Source organism: Gallinula chloropus (assembly GCF_964237585.1).
Source record: "Gallinula chloropus genome assembly, chromosome: 2".
NCBI lineage: Eukaryota > Metazoa > Chordata > Aves > Gruiformes > Rallidae > Gallinula > Gallinula chloropus.
Window position 1 is genome coordinate 102,920,228 of NC_140086.1, and position 22,610 is coordinate 102,942,837.

At 38.8% G+C, this 22,610-nt stretch overlaps 1 protein-coding gene across 1 annotated transcript in view; it reads right to left on the reverse strand.

Moving 5' to 3' along the window:
- The window catches only part of ADCY1 (adenylate cyclase 1), a gene marked incomplete at both ends in the record, with an annotated part of 157,130 nt that overhangs the window by 17,831 nt on the left and 116,689 nt on the right, over window positions 1-22,610 (reverse strand). The window contains 6 exons of the mRNA XM_084279872.1: window positions 54-310; window positions 5,078-5,167; window positions 8,636-8,720; window positions 11,089-11,186; window positions 12,367-12,561; window positions 16,243-16,398. Coding sequence (XP_084135998.1) covers window positions 54-310; window positions 5,078-5,167; window positions 8,636-8,720; window positions 11,089-11,186; window positions 12,367-12,561; window positions 16,243-16,398 — 881 coding nt within the window. The remainder of the gene's footprint in view (window positions 1-53; window positions 311-5,077; window positions 5,168-8,635; window positions 8,721-11,088; window positions 11,187-12,366; window positions 12,562-16,242; window positions 16,399-22,610) is intronic.

Sequence of the window (22,610 nt, forward strand, 5' to 3'; positions counted from 1 at the left end):
TTGTGACTATCTGTACAAAAGTACCCATTGCTTTAACTTTACAAGATACCTACCCCACTGCTTTTCTGTAACCACTGAGTTCCAGAATAGCTATGTAAAAAATTGTAACAAAAAGCAGGAGAATCATTTTTGGCAAGGAAGATACACGTAGAAATATTGCCAAGGTCAGAGTCCCCACTACACAGGAAAGGAAAGCATAGTGGGCTGTGTCACATGGAAGTTCACTCATTGTTTTATTTGTTCCACCAGGAGAAATGATGACTATTGAACTGCTAGAATTGGTATTCCAAACCCATGGCATACAGCCAACCTAGAAAAGATGAAAAGGGGAGAAAGTTAAATACAAAATAACCAGAAATGTGGTTGTTATGGGGACTGACTGTACTTTGGGAAAATATGGCCATGGAGCTTCCATACAGCTCACTGCTCTAATAAAATCTCTCTCTTTTTCCTGTAACACTTTTCCCAATTTTAGGTGGGAATCACTCTTTGTTAATTAGGACCCAGTAAGCCAACCAACTAAGATACGGGCTTCACACTCAGTGCTCAAAACCCAGAGGTTCTCAAACCAACATATTCCTGATAACATAAGAAACTTCAGTAAACATTTTATGTGGCCATCTAGGTGAGAAAGGTCCTTGCACAGAGCACAGCAAAAAATGTCTTTGTTTTATAGACTAATTTGTATCATTTTCAATTAAACAAATATAAAATGAAACATATTTTGATCTTTGACTGGTAAGCTAAACATGAGTAATATTTTTTCCACCTCTGCGATATTTCTGCTATCATGTATGATTCAAATACAAGTCCCCATCTTAATTATCCCTGCCATTTCAGTTGTCCAAGGAGTTCGATTTTCTCCCTAGACTGAAAGGAAAGAAATGTTTTAGTCCGTTTCCTATGGGAAATTTGATGAAGTTTAACCTGCTTCTTCCAAAGGCAATGTCATTCACATATCTCAGAGCTGTTACCCGAGGAAGGGAGGAATTTATAATTGAACTCCAAACTTCACCACTTACAAAGTGAAAGTATAAGAGTTAGCATAAATGGGGAGAGTGGGATGATAGTGTGAAACTGATTTTACCAGGCACTGCCACATATAGCCTGCTCTGTACTTAAGTTTCTCCTCTGAAGTGTGCAATGAGACCTTTTTATTTCATCCTAACCATCACTAATGAAATTTTATAGCATGCTGTAAAATAACTGACAACCTGAAAGGTCATTAAGTAATATATTTTTCATTTAAAAAGAAGAGTTATAATAAATGAAATATAAGTTAAACTCATAGTATTTCCTAATGGCTAACACTAGGAAATGAGATGAGAGTGAAGTGCAAAGTTGATTTAATGTGATTTTGTACAATATCTTTAAAAATGCTGTTCGTACTAAACTCATCTGAAAACACAGGTATGCATGAAGAGTTCATAAATGAGGTGCAATCCATCCAGGAAAACACCATACACTCTACAACTAAGAGTGAAACCTCAACACCTAGTTCCTCTGCTAGCTGAAAATTCAAGAGGTTTTACTTTGCAGGAACTACTAATTTCTACGGATGAAACATTTCTTCTAGGCATATCAATGGTTACAGGCAATTTTTGCTTCAATAAGGAGAATATTATATTTGTGACTTGTTGCTTGTAAAGTTTTAACTCAATGACCACTGCCTTGCTGGAGGCCAGAACTTCTGAATCTGCCTACTTCCACCAATGTTCAATATGGACTTACTATGTCTGTTTCTCATTTTCACTGTCTTGAAGTGGCAGCTATGTTACTTGTTTCATCTGATCAAAGTAAGTATCAGATCTATGGGGGCTAATCCACACAGGTTCTGGGTGTCATAAAATTAAGCTCAGTATCGAAGTCAGATACGCAGCACTTGCTAAGATGCTAGCTAGCCTGGAGACTCTGTACATCTCTATGCAATTGTGCTTATGTGCATATTAAGAATCCCATATATATATCCTTATGTTGTTAGGGCTGTGTATCAGTGCGGAGCTGGATGTTCAAAGGGAAGGCCCCTTCTACACTACACTTCTACACTGATGCGACGTGGAGCAAGTGGGTTGCATTTATCATGCGGCAGGCTTGAATAGGAAACCACAATCACCCAGGAATCCTGGAAGTGATCAGAGACTTGCCAGAAGACAAAGATTTTGGAATGTCACCAGAGGAGGATGTGATGGGTGCTGAATAGTCCCCACTGTATAGTGAACTGCCAGAAAATGAGAAAGAATATGCCCTGTTCACTGATGGGTGCTCTCGCATTGTTGGTAAACATCGGAGGTTGGAGGGCTGCTCTATGGAGTCCTACCAGATGCATTGCAGAAGCTGCTGAAGAAGGCAAATCCAGACAGTTTACAGAGGTAAAAGCTTTAAACATTGCCAAACATGGAAACTGGCTGAAACTGTACCTCTATACTGACTCCTGGATGGTGGTCAATGCCCTGTGAGGGTGATTGCAGCAATGAGAACAAAGCAATTGGCAGAGCAGAGGCAAACCCATTTGGGCTGCTCCATTGTGGCAAGATATTTCTGCCCAGTTAGAGAATGTAACTGTAAAAGTACATCATGTAGATATCCACATACCCAAGAGCCAAGGCACTGAAGAACATAAGAACAACAGGTCGATCAGACTGCTAAGATTGAAGTGCCTCAAGCAGACCTCGACTGGCAATGTAAGGGCGAATTACTTATAGCTTGCTGGGCCCATGACACTCAGGCTATCAAAGGAGATATACAGATGGGCTTGTGATGGAGGGGTGGATGGACACTATCTTGCAGGCCATCCATAAATGTGAAACACATGCCTTGATCAAGCAATCCAAGCAGTATGTCCTTTGTGGTATGGAGGATGATGGCTGAAATATAAATTTGGGGAGGCCTGGGTCTTGAGAAGCAAGTCCTGTGGTGACAGGGCACTCAATAAGAAAGAATCGAGTCGGACAATGGGACCCATTTCCAGAATAATCTCATAGACACCTTGGCCAAAGAACATGGCATTGAATGGTTATATCATATACCCTACCATGCACCACAGTCCAGGAAAACTGAGAACTATAATGGACTGTTAAAAACTACGCTAAAAGCAATGGGTGGTGGAATCCTAAAAAAATGGGATATGCATCTAGCCAAGGCCACCTGGTTAGTTAACTCTAGGAGCTGGTCCTGCCCAATCAAAACTCCCATGGACTGATGAAGGGGATAAAGTCCCTGCAGTGCACATGAAAAATCTGTTGGGGAAGACAGTGTGGGTTATCCCTGCTTCAGGCAAAGGCAATCCCATTTGTGGGACTGCTTTTGCTCAGGGACCTGGGTGCACTTGGTGAGTGATGCAAAAGAATCACTAAGTGTATCCCAAGGGGATTTAATGTTAGATGAGGACAGTCACGAAATTGTTGGTGTATAACACAACCTCCATGGCAGATGGTATAAATAATAGATAAATGATATGTTATGAACCTCCAAAATTAGCTGAAAATGTAAGATCTGATCACAATGTAGATGGTGTGGAAAAAGTGGTGGATAATATCCTGGTTCTGGTCAGGCCAGAATTAACTTCCCCAAGGAGTCATCACATTTGATATAAGTTAGCCCTGGCTGTGTTCCACACCACCTGACATCACTGCCTTATAAAAGGGGGAAGGGCAGTCCTAGGTGCCTCCAGGGCAGTCTCAGTGCTTCAGGGGCTTTGGGTTGGTCCTTCTGGTGTGCAGTACTTGTTACAAGTTATAGTCTGGTCACTGAGGTACTCTGCATTATCACTGGCTGTGAGTGAATTTTGCCATGGGCTGTTATTGTTCCCCTTTCATACTGATTTTATTAGTAAACTGTTCTTATCCCAACCCAGGGAGGCTCTGTCAGTTTCTCCTATGGGAGTGAGGGAACAGGGTGTGGTGCTCAGCCACTGTTTGGGGCTGAATCACTATAATTAGTCATACAGTTGATATTCAGGAATTCCCAGAAATGTCTGAACATCAGTAATTGTGGGTACCTTTGAGGACACTGGAATTTGCAGACAAGGGATTCTGTGCCCACTCAATTCACAGAGCCCAGTTTAGTAGATGTTCTCAGGGCAGATCCAGGGAGGAGTGAATGCACTAAACAAGGGGTTTGTCACCTCAGTTAGTACTGCGAATTGCTCATGAAGTCACCTTCTTGCTATTGGTCAGAAGACATTGCCTAAATCCTGCAGAGAGGCATGATTTGAGACATACCTCCTCAGTGTTTCCACTGTGTTTAGTGTGCTATTTTTGGGTAGATTGTTTCCTTTGGGTATCCTAACATGTTTAATTCATTAGCATTAGCAGCCAAAATGCTGAAATTGAGTGCTAGGAATTTGACAAGGCAACAAAATGCCAAATACCTGGGCAGAAGTTTAAATCTCATTTGACATTCAAGTCCACCAAGTAGAACTAGCTGCTAATCTGCCATAAAAGAAGCTCAATTTCCAGAAGTATGGAGACAGTTCACTTCATACAAGAGAAACTTCTCAGACATTAGTGGTGAATGTATCATGTTAGTAGTACAGTGAAACACCTCATATCTTTATGCAATGCTGTCCATATTTTAATATCTTGTTATCTATTCTGATCTGCCTGGACTAAAAATATCCCCCTGTTATTACACAGAAATATGTTCTATAATTTGCCACATAGAAATAAGTAATGCTGTTTGACACCACGCATTATCTGTCACAAAAAATTAGCCACTGAACTAGTAAGCAAATTGAAAATTTAAATACAGTTTTCCGATCACATCAGCAGATTATGGGATGCTAAATTTTGATAGAAAAACTTCTCTATGTGGTGATTAGGTATCATCCATGGAATTTTCTAATAGATTTTCCATTCCTAATTCAACACCTTAACTCAGGGAAGACAAAGAAGACAAAGTTCTAATTATAACAAAGGGCTTTTTTGGAAAAAAAACCCAAACCACTGTGCTCTGCAAGTAGAATAATAAAAAAGTAGGAATTTACTAGATGAGAACATGGTATGTGCTTAATGGATCTAGACCAGGTTGTTCTTTAAACAGAATGCTAAATAAGGCAATACTTGGTTTAAATACTCACCACACATCCTTGAGCCACAGAGTATATTAAGATCACAATAAAAATACACAAAATGGTACGTATTTGTATTGTCAGGCACCCTGGAAAACACTAAGGAAGAAAAGAAATTATTTATAGTGTTATAGGATTTTAAAATATATTTTAAAGTGGGGTTCTTTTTCAGTAATCTATAAAAAGTGAATAAAGGATATAACAATTTTGCCTGCACTGAAAATTATGAAACAATTATCCAGTTATTATTGTGTATATGTGTTTTAAGGGTAATTGCATTTTTGTGGGTAATAAATGTGAAATTATTATTATTATTATTGTACATTATTTCTCACTATGTCCACGCATACTGCAAATAATAAATTAGGATGGCATTTGATTTTGTTCCCATGGGGAAAATATTCAAAGCATCTTTTTCATTGCAAATTATCTGCTACAAATAGTAATCCAAGAGAATGTACTGTGGTAGCATAGAATTTTGGAGAGGTATTTGTGTCCTCTGCTATAAAAGTCACAGTAAAGGTCAGAGTAGTTTTAATTATAAGGACACCTTAAAAACATTGAATTTGTCATAGCAGAAAGAGCAGTAGAGAGCAAAAATGTCTGGTGGAACGGAGTCTTGTGAATCTCTTGCTCAGACCCATTTTTCTCCTGATTCCATCCCTGTCAAGTGTGAATTACTTGCTGCATATATTAACCCAATGAATGAAGGTGAGAGAGGAAGGATAAGTCTGTCAGGCTCTAATACTCATGCTTGTTCCAGCCACACTGATCTACTTTGGTTTCAGGGAAAGCTGCTTTCCTTCTTTCCTCTTGCATTCAGAATGTTTGGGGTATCTATTATCTACTGGATCCATGATACATCTTTCAGACCACATGACTTTTTCCAGTGACTTCAAGGAGCAAGAATCAACTCCAGAAAACAATCAGATTTTAAGGAGGAATAATCCTGTGTTTCTTAAAAGGAGGAGACTCAGACTTGGCAAGACTGGATTTAACTTAAGATCAAAGGAAGCAAGGAAACATCTAATTTTTTGATGAAAGTCACCAGTCCTAAAGAAAAGCTGCTCACTTCATGGGTATCATCGACATTAAAAGCATAGCATCCACCAGGCAGCAAAGAACCCATAGAGGGGAGCTTCTGTGACCCTGGCACAACAGAAATGTGTATTGAAACTCCTCCCCTTCTTTTCACATATCCCCTGTGTGTGTGTGACCATGAATTAAAAATTTGATACAATTTAGATGAACTAAATTCTTCTGGGCTGTGAAACACGAGAATGCAGCAATTACAGAAAAAAATAAAACACGTGTGATCTGCAAATATGTTCTGGCTTCAGTAAAGATTAAGTCCATGAAAATGTAGGGGGGGAACAACGAATGTAATATCAACAGTAGATTTATTATTGACCTGAGTCTATTTGCTACACCAGAAACCAGTTTAACTATTAGTAAGCATCAGTAAAGTAATCTGGGATACCTGAGATATATCCCCTTAAATACAACTGAGCATAAAACTGTTAGACCATTCTTCCAACTTGTCTGGATTCCCCTCAGAGGAGTGTTTAACAGGACAGGTTCCAGGATAAACTCCTGTGGTACCCTACTTATTAGTGGCTTCCAGGCAGAGTATGACCATTAACTGCTATACTTTGAATGCAACCACTCAGATATTCTCTGATTACCCATGAAGTTTTCCACCAAATTAGACCAAAATCTTTTGCACCTAAGAGGTGGAACATGCATTTTTTAATCCATATAAATATAAAATTATAATTTTTGAAGGAAATATATATTCCATGAATTCAATTTGCAACCATATAAGTTATCTACTGATAAAATGAAAATCCCCATAATTTAAAGATAATGCAGCATGGTTAATGGTGACAAAGCAAAATGCAGATTCAAAGACAACATATCCTGACACAGTGCACAGCCAAATTTTTTTGTCTGTGTGGTATGTATATGTTCTAAACGTTGACATGTTAACTATTGGGTAAAAGCAGAAAAAAAAAAACCCAAAACTTTAAAAAGTAAGATAAGTAACATGTCTGAATTGAAACTCTGACTGACACTTTTTAAGATTTATACTTCTGACTTTTGGACATTCTAAGACTGCACCTGCTTTTTTATGATAGCATAGCATTTTGGGATTCATTCTCTTTGTTTTATTTGTGGAATATTTATTAATGAAATACATACTGTCAGATCCCACAAATGGCAGGTTGCTGTACAGTAAAACATTATAGTGATGAGTGAGGCTTTTGATGCTAAAGCATTGGAGAAGCTGAGGCACTTGTGCAGTGAAAAATAGCAATCAAGTTTTGGAAGACTGATTAAAAAAGGGGAATGACCACATTATAATTCTATATTAATTATACATAGCAGATTCCATTATCTTTTATTTAATATATAAGGTAAATTTTCACTACAAAATTTCAAACTGTGACATTCTGATGTTTTATATTTCTTTATTTTTTTAATGCTGGACTTGATCCTGCAAGGTACTGAATCTTTAGGGGAACCTGGAATAAATTCAAACTCTGTTGACTGCTGAAACAGCTATAACAAACTAAGTTTGCATTAGCCCCAGGGAAATGTCACTAAGCAGAGCAATTTCCCACAATCATCTGTGTTTTTACTGTCCCTACATAGAACAGCAGATCAGACAATATACTACTGTGGCTTTATGAAACAAAAGAGAACACCAAAATTACTCCCAAATAATTGTTTAATTTTATAAATGAAGATCAGCTCTGTACTAGAGACTTTGCTAATATACTTATGTTTTCAGGAAAACAATTACTTTCACCCTGCCAAAGGGCATTTTTCTTAACTAAAAATTATTTTGTGCTAATTGGTAAAGCTGTTTAACTGTGTAGGTGTCTTCTCCTGATATTTGTCTGAAAAGACTAAATTTGTCTGAAAAGACTAAATTTAGATTTCTTTAATCAGAAAATAATCTTTAGATAAATTATTCTGATCTGACAGACATAGTTTTCTCCTACAACTAAATGCCCTTCTGCATCATTATTGTTGTGAAAATGTAAAGGAGGAGAATTAATCATTACTAAAGGTTTTGAAAAGGCCAGGGGTTGTGTGTGCAAAACGTTGTGCTTTCCCATCAAAATAGCTGCTGTTTTGGCAGAAAAAGAAAACATAGGGGAAGTTAGCAGGACTTTACACCCATATACCAGTCAGAATGGAATGGAGAACTAGCGTGCTCTGTAGTCAGAAAAGAGAAAAAGACAGTTTAAAGCAGCAGTTCATCTGAAGCCTGGAACAATTTAGTAGCTACTGATAGGTGTTCAGGGAAGACATAGTGAAAAAGAACAAGAAGTATAGCATTAATGGCACTGTATGCTACACTGCTGCAACTAGTCTACTTGCAGGTAAATCATCTTTGGTTTTGAAGTGCCTCATGCACTACTTTAACAAAGGACTTGAAAAGCACATAGACTGCAGATTATGAATATATGAAACATGCTGGTGACTTCGCATTCCAAAAGACAAATAATGCACAAACCACTAAAAGGGAGAATATTCATAAAACTTTAAGTCACTTACTTGTACTCGCGTGACATGTAGGTACATAATACAAGCCACTAGGAAGCATATGCAGAACACCAGGAGAACAAGAACTACGGTACTCCTAGAACCGAAACACAAGAGAAGTAAAGCACTGCAACTCGGTAGCAGGTAAGAACAAACAGCACAGGAGGCTGGAGAAAAAATGCAATTCTTCTGCTGTAGAATTTCTCAGTATGTGGCTTTGATTTCAAATACATGTAACAAGTCCCACTGATACACAAACAGGGAAATTGCTGTGGTATAGTATGCATATCCAGTCTGGCTGGGGCTGTGACTCCAGTTGCTGTCGGTGTGGATTTTGAATACATGTGTAAGTAGACAGACACTTCTCCTGTGCTTTTAGAGGGTTGGCTTGCATTCAGGGTGGTAGTATACTAGAGAAAAAATAATGCAGGGGACATGATCGCAACAGCATTTTTTAAGTCAACAACAGCTGCTAGTGCTGAGTGGAACTCTGACAGAGATTTGGGTTGGCACAAGTAACAAAGGGCCACATTGTTTTTTAAAAATAAATCCAGCACAAGACATCAGAAAGGTTCACCATCAGGGCTTGCTTGTGGCTATGATGCAAGTTTGCCTCCATAGCTTAATTTGGCAGGAACAACCTGCCACAGCTTAGGTTGGCAGGAACATAGCCTTACTTTCACCAACTCCATCTGGGGATATAAAATCTGTCTTTAGCTAAGAAGCTGTTTTGCTCAAACGGTGATAGGATTTGTGAGAATGTCAAGTTCGTTGCTTTCTGTGTATGTATGCAGCAACCGGCTTTCTTACATCTTTTGTCTCCTGATTTTGAGCCTCCTCGGAATATTGTGATACATATCAAACACCATTAATGTCTCCCATTACAGTAGCACACTACACTTCTTGCCTTGGCATACTTATAACTACTTTGGCAAACTAAAGAGCAATTGAAAGCTCCAACTTCTGTGGAGAGTGGATATTTTCCAATACTTCCAAAATTTTAGTCTAGGTCATAGCTTCATCTGTGTCACAGTAAGGGTAGACCCCAAAAAGACTAGTACTTTGGCTGTATGAAGCCACCAACACCAGACCCTGGAAAAGAGAAATTAAGACCATTCAGTGGGTGTTTTTCTAACTAGCCCAGTGATGAACCAGTCCATCTTCATGGCCTTCAGTAGTCATGTTCTGTTGGAGCTTGTATGTCTGTCAGATCAGAGCTTAAACTAAATCTATTAAGCTGTATTTTTTGAGTGACTACTTTTTGGAAAGGTTACCAACAGTCATACCATATGATTCTTGGAAATTTATTTTACTTTCAACTATACAGTTTGTGTTGCCTTGTTCTTAATTGCCATGTGCTGTAGCTGGGCTCTACATCAGAAGAAGGTGAAAGTTCTTAACTAATCAGTCAGCAGAGGTCATTAATCTGGAAATTAGATTGTTTTTATAAGTGACTTTGATTCGTCAGATGAAAAGTATTGTATAAAATTTAAATAATTATTATTAAAGTTAAAAAAGTGTTTCTCACACTTTCAATTAGAAATAATAGAATATAGGAATAAGTATTATTCTAACTGGTGATTTGTGAATAGAAAATACCAGAATTTAAAATGGGATTTTCAAAAGCATTTTCCTGTGCCCATTTCTATTTTCACTGAAACCATAAAAATCAGTAGGAGTCAAGCTTATTTTGAATGTTTTAACATTCTCATCTGAAAAGGCTTATTGCTAATTATACCTTGAACACAATTACATCGACTTATTGTAACTCCTAGATTTGAAAGTGAAGTCTAAATACCTTTTCATTTAGAACAGATAAAATCTGAAGTAATCACTGGACTATATTACTCAACAATAGGCATCTGATATCCCCCAAATAAATCATGAGCATTTTGTTATATATGCTTTAGTTCAGCCAAGGTCTGACTGCAACTTATGGGAATGGCCAAACTATGCACTAAGAACTTTGTGCATTAATACCAAAAATCTCAATGCAGGCTATAAATTGGGATTGAAAACCTGAATGGATCTTTCAGCACTTAGTTCCTGTTAAAACTCTCTGTTTACCTGTTGCTATCAACACCTGAAGTACCTCCTCTAAAGCCAGTACAAATACATTTAGAAAAGCTCCAGTAACACCTTTGTTTGTAGTACTGAAATGCTTATATAAGTGTGGTAGGTTTCAGTGCATCCTTCTACCAACAAAAAAGGTAGGAAAAAAGAAAGGAAAAAGAGAAAAAAAAGGAGAGAGAGTAGGGAAGAAATTGTTTCAAATAATATAGCAAATTGTGGCTCATTTGTACAAATAGAATGGGTAATAGACTGAGGGTATACCAACATAGAATCTCCTGATTGAGAAGCTACAGACCTGGGTGCTAATTCCCATCCACAACCATGTTTCAGTCAGCACAGGACACATGAAGATGTTCCACTTTGAATTATAATGGCAAAACCAAGAAACTTACTGTGGTATTATTAGAAGGTAGACAAGGCCAAATAAGGCAGCTAGAATTAATGAGAGAACTACAGCACTAGTGAAGTACTCATCCTGAAGCTGGTGGTACTGTTAAAGAAAGAAAGAAATTAAGACACTGAGCATTTTATACACACCCTGCCACCCACACTTGTCTATTCTCAGTAAGAAAGAACTTCAGCCTAAAATAAAACAAGCGCCTACCCATTTTACACACATACAAATAATCATTTAATTCACATGAAAAATATAGATGAGGCAGGTCTACACAACATTTTCCTTGACCACTTCCTGTTTCAGCTGCCCTTATTGCCCTAGATGTTTTGGGGTTTTTTTTGGTCAAATCTGCATTAGGCTCAGGCATAAGTTTATCTTTCTGGGCAAAAAAGACTCAGCCATTTTTAACAACCCCCCTCAGTGCTGCTTTCAAGGAATCCTGTCCTGCCACCTGTAGTTCAGGACAGGACACTAATAGGTGGGCTGGAGACAGCTGTTAATGAGAGACAATGACTCAGTTTCCTTGGTTCCACTAAGCCACAGTTCTTACAGCAGAATACTTTCCAAGGCTGGAAACACGAGTGTTTTCCCAGAAAGGTCCAAACTCCAATCTCATTTACACTGAAAGACTTTCTGTTAATCCAAAATCATATCACTTCTACTTTTTCAAGTACATAAACAAAAGGTGGTTTTTGTGTTGGGTTTTTTTTTTTCCCCCATACAACTCTGTAAGGAATAAACATTCTACTTTGTTAGTTTTTATGTTTGCTTGTAAGTCTGGAGTAAGTCCACTGCTATTAGCATAGTCACCAACATAAAATCACAATCTTGCCCAGACATTTAAGATTTTTTTTAGATTTTTCTATTATTTTTAATATTTTCTATTTATGGTGCTGCACATGTCAAGGAAAGCATCCTCGTGTCATTAATGCTTCTCCAGAGGACATGAGTCAGTAGGCAAACCACATTGCCTTGAGACAGCATTAAACAGGTGATGCAGGTCAGGCAGTTTGGAGAAACAAAAGCAAGGCCAAACCACAGGATGTTTAACTTTAAGGGGCAGGATCTTGGTGAGTAGAAAGATCTTTCTTTGTATCCCCTCCAAGTGCTTTCATAGGAGGTGGGAATGTTTTCCTCTTAACTGAGAGCCAGACACGATGATTATGTAAAGATGGTGAATAGAATTTAAATATCATTTAAAAATTAACCAAAAAGCAATGCTAGCTGGCTTACAGCCTATGAAATCAGTAAAAATAATTTTAAACCTCCTTACTTTATTTTCACGCTCAATTTGCTTATACTTCAGGGTAATGAAGTTCAAGTCAGCCATCTCAGACTCAGTTTGTCGGGCCTCTATCAGACGGCTGATGTATCTGTTTACTCGAGTCCCCGGCGTGTTGTATACAACATTGTTAGAAAAAGAAGAACGATTCCTGAGTTTTTCAGAGGCTGTCCTTAATGCTCTCCTCTGTAGCACACATGAAGAAAGAAGCACATTGAAATTTATCATTGCTGTTCATTTTATGTCCAGCTCACAGCCAGCATGATGAATTCATTAAGAAAAGTAACTACAAAAGACAGAGATCTTATCTCCATGTTATTGCCATCTTCTAAAAACTTCCTACCTGAAATCCAAATCTCATTAAAATCAATGAGTAACCCCCCACTGCATTCCAGGATTTAAGTCTTTATCTACAGAAATTCTCTTCACGTGCTGCCCTGATAGGTCTCTGCCACTGAGGAAATAATCAGTTTGATCCCAGACAGCGTCATTTTACCTAGAAAAATAATTAGAATTTTTTTTTCTTGATGGAAAACCTGGAGTTCTGGACATCTTGAAGACAAGATAATCAGGCTCTGCACAATACAAGAGAAGTACTATTCTCCATGACTGTCTATGTAAAACTATATATTTTGACAAGATAATTTTCTTTAATCTCTTTCTCAATGACTATACGTGACCTCAGAAGGTCCCAAATCTCAAGTGTTCCTTCCTTTAACTCTCTACCTTTAGCTCTCTTGTTAAGACCTTCTGGGTATGCCTTAAGTGAACTTGTAGATCCAGATGCAACAGTCCAATAAATTATCAGAGCTGATCTGTTCCTCATTGGGATCAATTCCTCTGTGGCTGTGATAGCACAACTGACAAGATGATCACTCATAGCCTTTTCCAATGCAAAAGATTTACCACAGAGCATATCTGAAGGGGATTTTAGACAATCTGTCTGACCTTTTGCAGAAAGCACTCGGAAGATGGTGAGCAGCATCTCAGCCATACTGGTAGTAACCTTCAGTTGAAGGCACTGTAGTCTAAACCACTATGGCTGATCTGCACTAGTATGACTGCCCATGCCACAGCACACTGAAAGGGCCAGGGCCTTCACAGAATACTCTTGTAGATGCAGCATTTTTTAAATGCAGAGTGAGAAAGATGTAGGCCAATCTTGTTAAATTAAAAGCAGTCACATAATGGTTAGGACTTTGAGTAGGAAGAAAGAGACCTCAATTGAATATCCTTTTCACCTCAAAAGGGATCAAGGCCAACTCTCAGAGGAGAGTTTTGACAACCAAGCTTACAGAAGGTGTGCTATTTTAGTACAGTTAAAGGAATACTTTTTTATCTAACATCTGCAGAGGTCCAGAAGACAATTCAAAACATTATGAAATGACAAGTCTGCTCAGGGATAAGGACAACATTGGCTATGGATATAATCAGTAGAGTCTGTCAGCAAGCTGTTACAAAAGGGCACAAAATTTCTCACTTCAGAGCAGTCGGTACTTAACAGCCCACTCTTTAAAGTCTATACTGCAAAATATCCTTTGAAGCCAGATGGTAAAAAGTGGTGGTGATTACTATTTAAGTAATTCTACAAGAACAGCAGTTTACTGTTTTATTCTACAAAAAGTAGTTCTCATGAGATCCTCACCAGCAAACGAACAGTGGACTATAGCAGTTCAGTCATTTAAAGAGCATATGTTATATGCATATTATACCTGAATACTTACGAGTTAACTGTTGTTTGTTACCTTAAGTTTTCTGATTATAAAGAAGAATGGACTATAGAAAGATAAAATAACGGTTCAAGTCCTGTTTTGCTGGTTATATATGTAGAGATCATGTAATACCAGCATTCAACCATTATGAGACTGCTCAATAATTTTTTTCTTTAAACTGTCAGATTGCACTACTTGTTTGGAGTGTAAAAACTAATTGTTTCAACATAAAAAATAGTCTTGTGGACATACATACATAAGAGCTTTCAAATCCAATCTTTTGGGTTCTGTTAGCCATAAAAAAAAAAATAATCTTAAGTTGCCAGCCAAACAACTGTTTTAAATATTTCTAAACAGAGATAAAGCTGTTCCTTTGCAGAAGACATTTGTCCTACATGTTTGCATGGAAGCTGAGTGCTTTCAGGAATACTGCTAGGAATACACAATTTTGCTCCTAATAAAGATAAACAACAATTAATTAGCATATGTATTACTTAAGGTATAGCAGAAAGTACATCTTTGGGGATATTTTATAATTCAGATTTAATCTTATCGCATAATAGTAGGGGTGAGCAAAACAGCATTAAAAAAAGAAAATGCTTCTTTGCTTTAAAATCTGGAATGAGTGTAGACAATAGGAATTATTCTGATATATGGAATAAATTATATTATCTATCCTACCATTTTGAAATAGGGTTAAAGTTACTGTGGTTAATTAAAATAACCATTTTCAAGTCTCTTGTTTTTATCTCTACTATTATTTCACACATAGATTTATTCAATGTCTTGTGTATCATCAAGCTCAGCTATATATATTTCTCAGAAAATTGAAAAAATACATGCTACAGCGTGTTCTGGCCTCAAAGCCTTTATAGCCATGATTTGTTTTACATGATTTGAGGACTGATATCACTGTACTGCACTGCATCCCTGCGCTGTAACACAGCATATTCATACGCTCTATGATAATTGTTCTGTATTAGGTACAAAAGCTGTGAAAAACTGGTTCAGTTAGAGATAGCATTGTAGAACTTCACTGCAAATGTACTGGCATGAGAAAATTTTCATTAGATCCCTAGCACACCCGTATCAGGATTTTCTGTGCATTCTACCATATTTATACATATGCAGAAGACACGTTGTAATGTATTGTTTATGTTTCAAACAATGTGTGGGTTACTTATTTTAAATACTCAAAGAGCAGTAATAATTCACAACTGGAAGGCCTTTTGCATAGCCAATTTCAAAATCCAGTCTGGATTGACTGAGTCTTCACTGAAACTGCTTTAAAGGAACTAACAGACTTCTCTCCCCTTTTCATGAAGAAGAATCACAAGCACATGTAAAATCCAAAACATAAAAGTTAGAATGTTTTCTGAAAGTAAGATTTAGACTGAAACTTCAAGAAATGGACAATATTTAAATAAATAAATAAGTGGTGGAACCAGTCAGGTTGAATTACTGATTCCAGTGCACACACTCCCTGCTCTGGAGCGCTGGTGGAGTGACCTATATAATATTGCCATCTGCTGGCAAGGAAAATGGAATAAGCGATGTTTGAAAAGATTTTTTACCATAGGTTTCTGGCTAAATCCATAAACAGAAAAGGAAAAAAAAAAACCAGGATACTAGTATGTAGAGCAATTTTGAGTTATGACCTTAAAAGCCATTTAAGAAAGCAGTATTCATATTTATAGGGCCTTTTTTTCTTTAGGATTTATATTAGGGACTAAGGGGGTTTTTTTGCAGATCAGATGCCTTTCATTTTTTAGACAACCATCTACAGATAAAAATTATTCTGCTATTTTGCATTTACTGTCATCACCTTCAGACTGTGATGGACTCATGATGCAAAAGGGCAGCTCTTGGTAATTGCAGAAAAAGCCTCAGAAACTCTAATTTCTGTAAAGAATGCCCTTAAAGATGCCACATAGGCCACCTGTGCTGGCTTGTTGAAGAGGAGCTCCAAATTTGAGGCCTGTTATAACTAAGTTTTGTCTTTACTGTGTAAAGGCTGCAGATATTAGATAGCTCTAGCTCCAGTAGGAACACCAGAAACTCCTCTATCAGTTGGTCAAGTCACCTTGTATGTTCTCACAGTAGATGTGTTTGATGAGGCCCTGGAACCAAAGCCCAAAGCACCCACATGAATTACCTTATCATCATCTTCACATGTCATGACATTGGAAAAAGGGATCTCTGCTTTGAACATCTTACGACAGTGCATGAGCTGAACAAGTAGGTAGCAGACTGTCTTGAACTTCATTCTTTTGGCAGGCTTAATGTCTGAAAGAATCAGTCCAGGAAATATCTGTTGGCCAGAAACATAATATTTATAATTGTGCAATTACAATCCCATGCAGACATACATACATACCTGCAAACATTTACACCATCTAGTAGTCTGAACAAAGCAATATTCTAAACAAGAGGCAATGCATTTTGACAAAAATGTATGTTTGCAGATGAAGATTGCCTTGTCTTTTTAAATTTGAGATATAAAGACTCTATTGAACAGACAGTATTTAAACACATACTCAATATTTTGGGAACTGTTTTTCTATACAGAAAAAAAAGTGTGTTAATGACAAACTCATAAAAGAGCCATTATTTGTATTTCTTTAAAATAAATTCTGGAAACATACAGGAGAAAATAAGGAGAAAAATAGAAATTTTATTCATTGATGTTAAAAATATTTTTTTCAGTCTTTTTCTTATTTCCTCAATTTGATACTTCAACCACTAGTAAGCCCATTGAAATCAGAAGAGGATGGCTTTTGCTTTAAAGATATGCTTACATATGTGCCCAAAAAGGAGACTGTGAGGCACTGAGGTTATATCTTACATCTCATTTCTTCAAAGCAAGAGGTGGTATACCACAAAGAAATATTCTCAAAGGGTTGGGTATAATCTACTCCTTTTACCACAGATCTCCCAGTTCAGCAAAGACAAATATTTTCTTGGTTAACTGTTAAGCATGTATTTAACTCTTGCTGACTTTAGGAAAACCCTAGCACATGTTCAGATGCTTTCACAGATCAGAATAACACTAATCCTTTATTCTTCCCTAAGTATTTATACCAATCTTATTTGTCCTTCTGGCATACGTAAAGTAGTGTTCATGGGAAGTAGGGAAAGATCCCATGCCACCACAGTATGAGAATTTAAGCTTGTTTTAAGTATTGTTTTCTGGAACAGCAAAATAAAAAAGCACAGAGGATTCGGCTCTTAATGATACTAGGTAGAAAAGACAGAATAACACTCCAAAAACTTTATTCAAATGCTCTAAAACCTACAAATGACACTGAAGAGTTACTGAACAGCAGTGATGAAGGAATGAAGGTAGTAAACTGGAAGCATTTGTTTAATGCATATTTTGATGGATACATTATTTTAGAGAGACAGGACAAATGAAAATGCTTATATTCTGAATGGTATATCAGGTATTGGTTTTCTATGCTGTTTAATACATACAGCTGTGCACTTGCATTTTCTGGATAATCAAAGGTATATCTTATTGACCTACCAATACTCTGTTTAATCAGTTACACTGTAGATATGAAACCAAAAAAAATACTTGTGGATAAATAGTTGCACATTTTTATTATCAGATGGCTGTGTTAGAAACATGAGACTTGTTCCAAGTGTGTAAGGGTGCTTAGGTATGCACATGTCCTTCACAGTGCTGCCTGAAGCCAGCTAGCATCGCCAGTACTGTACTGCATGGTCATTAGCTAAATATAAAAGGACATTAGTGTGACTAGTGAAGTGACATTTTACCAAAAGTCTCCATAAAGAGATTCCCAATATGAACCAGCTGGGGAAACACTAAGTACTCACTCAGATGAGTTGCCCTGAGCAACCTACAATTTCAAAAGTGAAACTAACTCCAAAGGCCCCTCCCAAATTCAGCTACTGTGTGATGCTATGAAAATGTGTTCTTTAAGGCTGGCCAAAAACCTATCCACTCAAAGTAAGTTGCAATACACACAAGGAGGGCATGTTGGCAATTCCCGGATCATGTGTAATTTTTAAATAGCTTTTTTTGTGGTTTCATTTTTTGTTTTGTTTTAAATCTGGTGGTTGCAGGACATAAGATTCTGGAATGGGACTGAGGATTTTCCGTTCTGCTATTATATATACACTATCAAAAATACAAACAAAGGAATTTTCTCTCACTTTCATCTCACAAATTATGCCCTTCTTTTATTATTAGTTTTACAGCAGAACAAACTTTTGACACAGTGAACTTCTGCGTTTAAGTAATCTCACCTTCTACTATAAGACAAGGCAAGAAATGCAGTATGGTCTATTAAAACAGACTTAACCCAAACAGATATAAATCCCCTCCCAATGTCTTTTACTCTGCCTCTTCTCTGAACTTGCTTCCTGACAGCATTACAGGAAAGCTAGATTGATGCATTTTCATTCCAGCACATTTTGTCAATTCATTTTCCTTTCCAACTTCTTTTTGACACTCAGGATCATTTCTGATTCTGTTCACCATTCATTTGCTTCATAATTATAGGAAAGGTTGGTTGTTTGCTGCCACACAGCTGGCAAATAAGGTTAATAGCTGGGATTTTCTAACAGAGCACTCCGAAAGCAGCCAGACTACAGCTTTGTGAGCATCTTTAAGTATGTAGAAAACAAACAAGTGCTGATTAAAATTCTGGGAAAACACCCCAGTGTTTGAATATCATGTAATACTCTGGTAAGGGATTCACTGCTGCTTATCTGGGATTCTCAGAAACAGACCACAGTGCTTAATATGGCACAGAAGAAAAGATAACATTGACATTCAAAACACATTTACAGAAAACATAAATGATGTAGCACTGTGTCTGTCTATGCTTTCTATCTTCAGACAGGCTAGACCATGCTTCTTGGTGGTAGTATTTCTTCCATTACTATCTGCGAGCCATTTTGTCCTGAGATAGGTGAGCAAATAATTTTTTTTTCCAGTACAGTAATATCATCAGACATTTGCTTTTCACAGAATCACGAGGTTGGAAAAGACCTTTAAGATCATCAAGTCCAAACATTCCCTTCCTATGCCAAACCATATCCCTAAGTACCTGATCTATCCTTTTTTTTAAATACATCCAGGGAAGGTGACTGAACGGCCTCCCTGAGCAGCCTGTTCCAGGAAATTTTTTTTTTCTAACACCTAATCTGAACCTGCCCTGTCACAGGTTCAGATTAGATGTTAGGTCTCGGCTGCAGGGGGACACCCACTCCACCATGGGTTTCTCCAAAGGCTGCAGGGCCATCTTTCTCTCCTGCACCTGGGGCACCTTCTCCTCTTCCCCCTTCACTGACCTTGGTGTCTGCATGGTTCCTTACATCTTCTCTGGTGGCAAAATGCAGCTGTAAGCGGGTTTTTTTTCTGTTGAATGTGATTCACAGAGGCACTATGACCATCAGCGATTGGCTCAGCCTTGGTCAGCAACAACTCTGACCTTAAATTGGCTCTCTGGGGCCTGCAGAGAGCTCCTAGCTGCTTCTTGCAGAAGCCACCCCTGCAACCTCCCCCTTCCCCAGCAGAACCCAGCCATGCAAAACATGAACAGTTGGCATAAGGACAGTTTGGTGGGACAGCGAAGGGAGGGAGAAATAGCAACAGGACTTATAAGAAGATACAGAACTTGTGATACACAATGCAGCTTCTCACCAGACTGTACAACTCAGTACAGCTCAAACCCATCACAAAACTGAACCATCCCAGAGCTGCACAACCTGGAGCCACATCATCCCCTTTTTATACTAAGCATTACTTTTTATGGTATGAAATACCCCCTTTGGTTAGTTTTGGCTACCTGTCCTGGCTGTGTCCCATTCCAACTTCTGGTGAAAATTAACCCTATCCTAGCTGAAATCAGGACATTATCCATCCCGTATTCTATGCCATCTATGCATGTCAACAATTCCTTTAATCACCACCATTTTTTCTGTCTTTGATATATATATAGACACACAGAGATATATAATTCCCTTTGTCTATGGGCCATCCCTCTAAAATGTTTCTTGAGTTCATTTAGTCCATGACTTTGGGCCCCATCTATCATAACAGTCACTCAGGGCAGGAGTGATGATGTGTGTCGTTGGATTGTTGCATGCTGCATCCAGAGCTCTGAGCTGGTGCATCTGGCATGGTCCATGCTTGCAGTCTGCAGGTTGAAGATGTTGATTTCAAGGAAATTGCTGGGCACTGATTGCTGAGGCCCCTTTGTCAGAAAATTCTTCTGCTGAATTGCCCCATACAATGATGTCATCAATGTATTGGAGGTGCTCTGGAGTTTCACCTTTTCCCAGTGCAGTCTGGATCAGTCCATGGCAAATGGTGGGTCTGTATTTCCACTGCTGGGGCAGGTGATTCCAGGTATACCAGACATCCCTCCAAGTGAAAGCAAACCATGCCCTGCACTCTGCTGCCAAAGGGATCAAGAAAAATGCATTACCAATATCAGTTGTGGCATACCACTTGGCTGCCTTTGAGTCCAATTCACACTGAAGTTCCAGCATGTCTGGCACAGCAGCACTCATGGGCAGTGTGACTTCATTCAGGCCATGATAGTCTACTACTAGCCTCCACTCTCCATTGGACTTCTGCACTGGCCATACGGGACCATTAAAGGGTGAGCAGGTTCTGCTGATCACTCCCTGACTCTCCAGTTGACAAATCAGCTTCTGGATCGGATTAGGGAGTCTCAATTTGTGCAATATGCTGCCAGTACACTTTTGTGGTAGCAACTGTCACCTCTTGTTCTTTGACCTTCAGCAACTCCACAACGGAAGGGTCCTCCAAAAGACCAGGGAAAGTGGACAATGCTTCAGTTTCTTCTGTCTCTGAGGCAGCTATTCCAAAAGCCCATCAGTACCCTTTTGGGTACTTGAAATACCTAAATGGAGATAGTCTATACCTAAGATGCATGGAGCCCCACAATGGGGTGCTTTTGCCATTCATTTCCAGTTAGACGCACCTCAGCCTCCAGTAGAGTCAACTGTTGGGATCCCCCTGTCACTTCAGAAATACAGATTGTTTCTGACCCTTCATAGCGTGATGGCATTAAGGTACACTGGGCACTGGTGTCCACTAGAGCCTTGTACTCGTGGATCTGATGTGCCAGGCCATTGAATCCACGCAGTCAAGTAAACTTGGTTGTTTCTCTGCTCCACATGGATGGTGGCAGGGCCCCTCTAATCTTGCTCATCATGGTCACTACTCAGTTCTTGCAAAAAGGACTTAGAGACCCCTTCAAGAGGATTATATGTATGAATAAACTTTCCACTCAGCCTGGGGAACCACCCACTGGAAAGTGAAGCAGCAGTTTTCTTAGCTTGCAACTCATATACTTTCCAACCCACTTCCTCATGTCCTCTCCATGGTCCTGCAGGTAAAACCACAGGATGCCTCATGGTGTGTATGGTGTGTACCCTCTATATTCTCTCTCCAGGGCAGAGGAAGGCTTACCCTTAATAGCTGCAATAGTGATCTGTAGAGGTGGGCAGTAGGACAAATTCTTTTCAAATTGATGGATGTTCTGGGACAGTTTCTCCACAGATGAGACAAAGGAAGAAGAGAGACTCTCTTAATTTTGTCAAAGTTGGTCAGACACTTTATCCACTGCTGATCCCTCTTTGCTTTTCTAGTCCATGGTACACATTCCATACAAACTTCTGCCATATAGGTTGGTTACACTGGACTTCATCAGGATTGGTGGGTAACTGCATGTTTTCTGGATCCTAATAAATTGTCTCCTGCACAGCGAATTCCCTCAGGTACTGGATACCTCACTCCATGATGATTCACTTACCTGCCCAGCTTACATCATCTTCACCTTTCCTTCATGCTTAACAGAAGTCACCTCCAAAGGCTGAGGGCTTGTGTCTTTTTCTAATTGCCTTGTCAATGTCCCCTTCTTCTGGGATTCCAGCTGCTTGGCCTACCTACTTTCTAATTCCAGGCTACTGCCCCATTATCCCAGCATTGTAGCAGACAGGTGATAAGGTACTCACCTAGACAATGACAGCTATCCTTTTGCATATCTCACAGGTCACTTAGGGACAGGGATGAGGTGATTGCCTCTGGTTTTACCTCATCCTCCTACTCTTGTCATGCTCTCGGTTCATCATACAAACTGATTTCTTTGTGTATTTCATCTTCTGTATAGGAGCAATTGGTACTAGTATGGGTTGGTTTTTTTGCTCAGCTGCACTGCATGTCACAGGGATTTGAGTAGCCAGAGTGCCTGTTGAGGGGTTTGGGTAGCTGATGTGCCTGTTGTAGGGGCTGGGGGTAGCCACAGTGCCTGTGGGTCTGTCTTCCTTGTCTTCCCCCTGACGGCACTACCTATTATCAAACAGTGCTTGGTAGATAGTGGCCAGGGCCTGGCACAGCTCAGTAAGCTGTGTTTCCTTGGAATAGCTACAGCATTTTCCTTTCAAATATTCTACGACTTTATCAGGGTCCTTCAGGAGTGAGGTTCCAAACCACTGGGGGGAGAAGTTCTCTAGATGCCT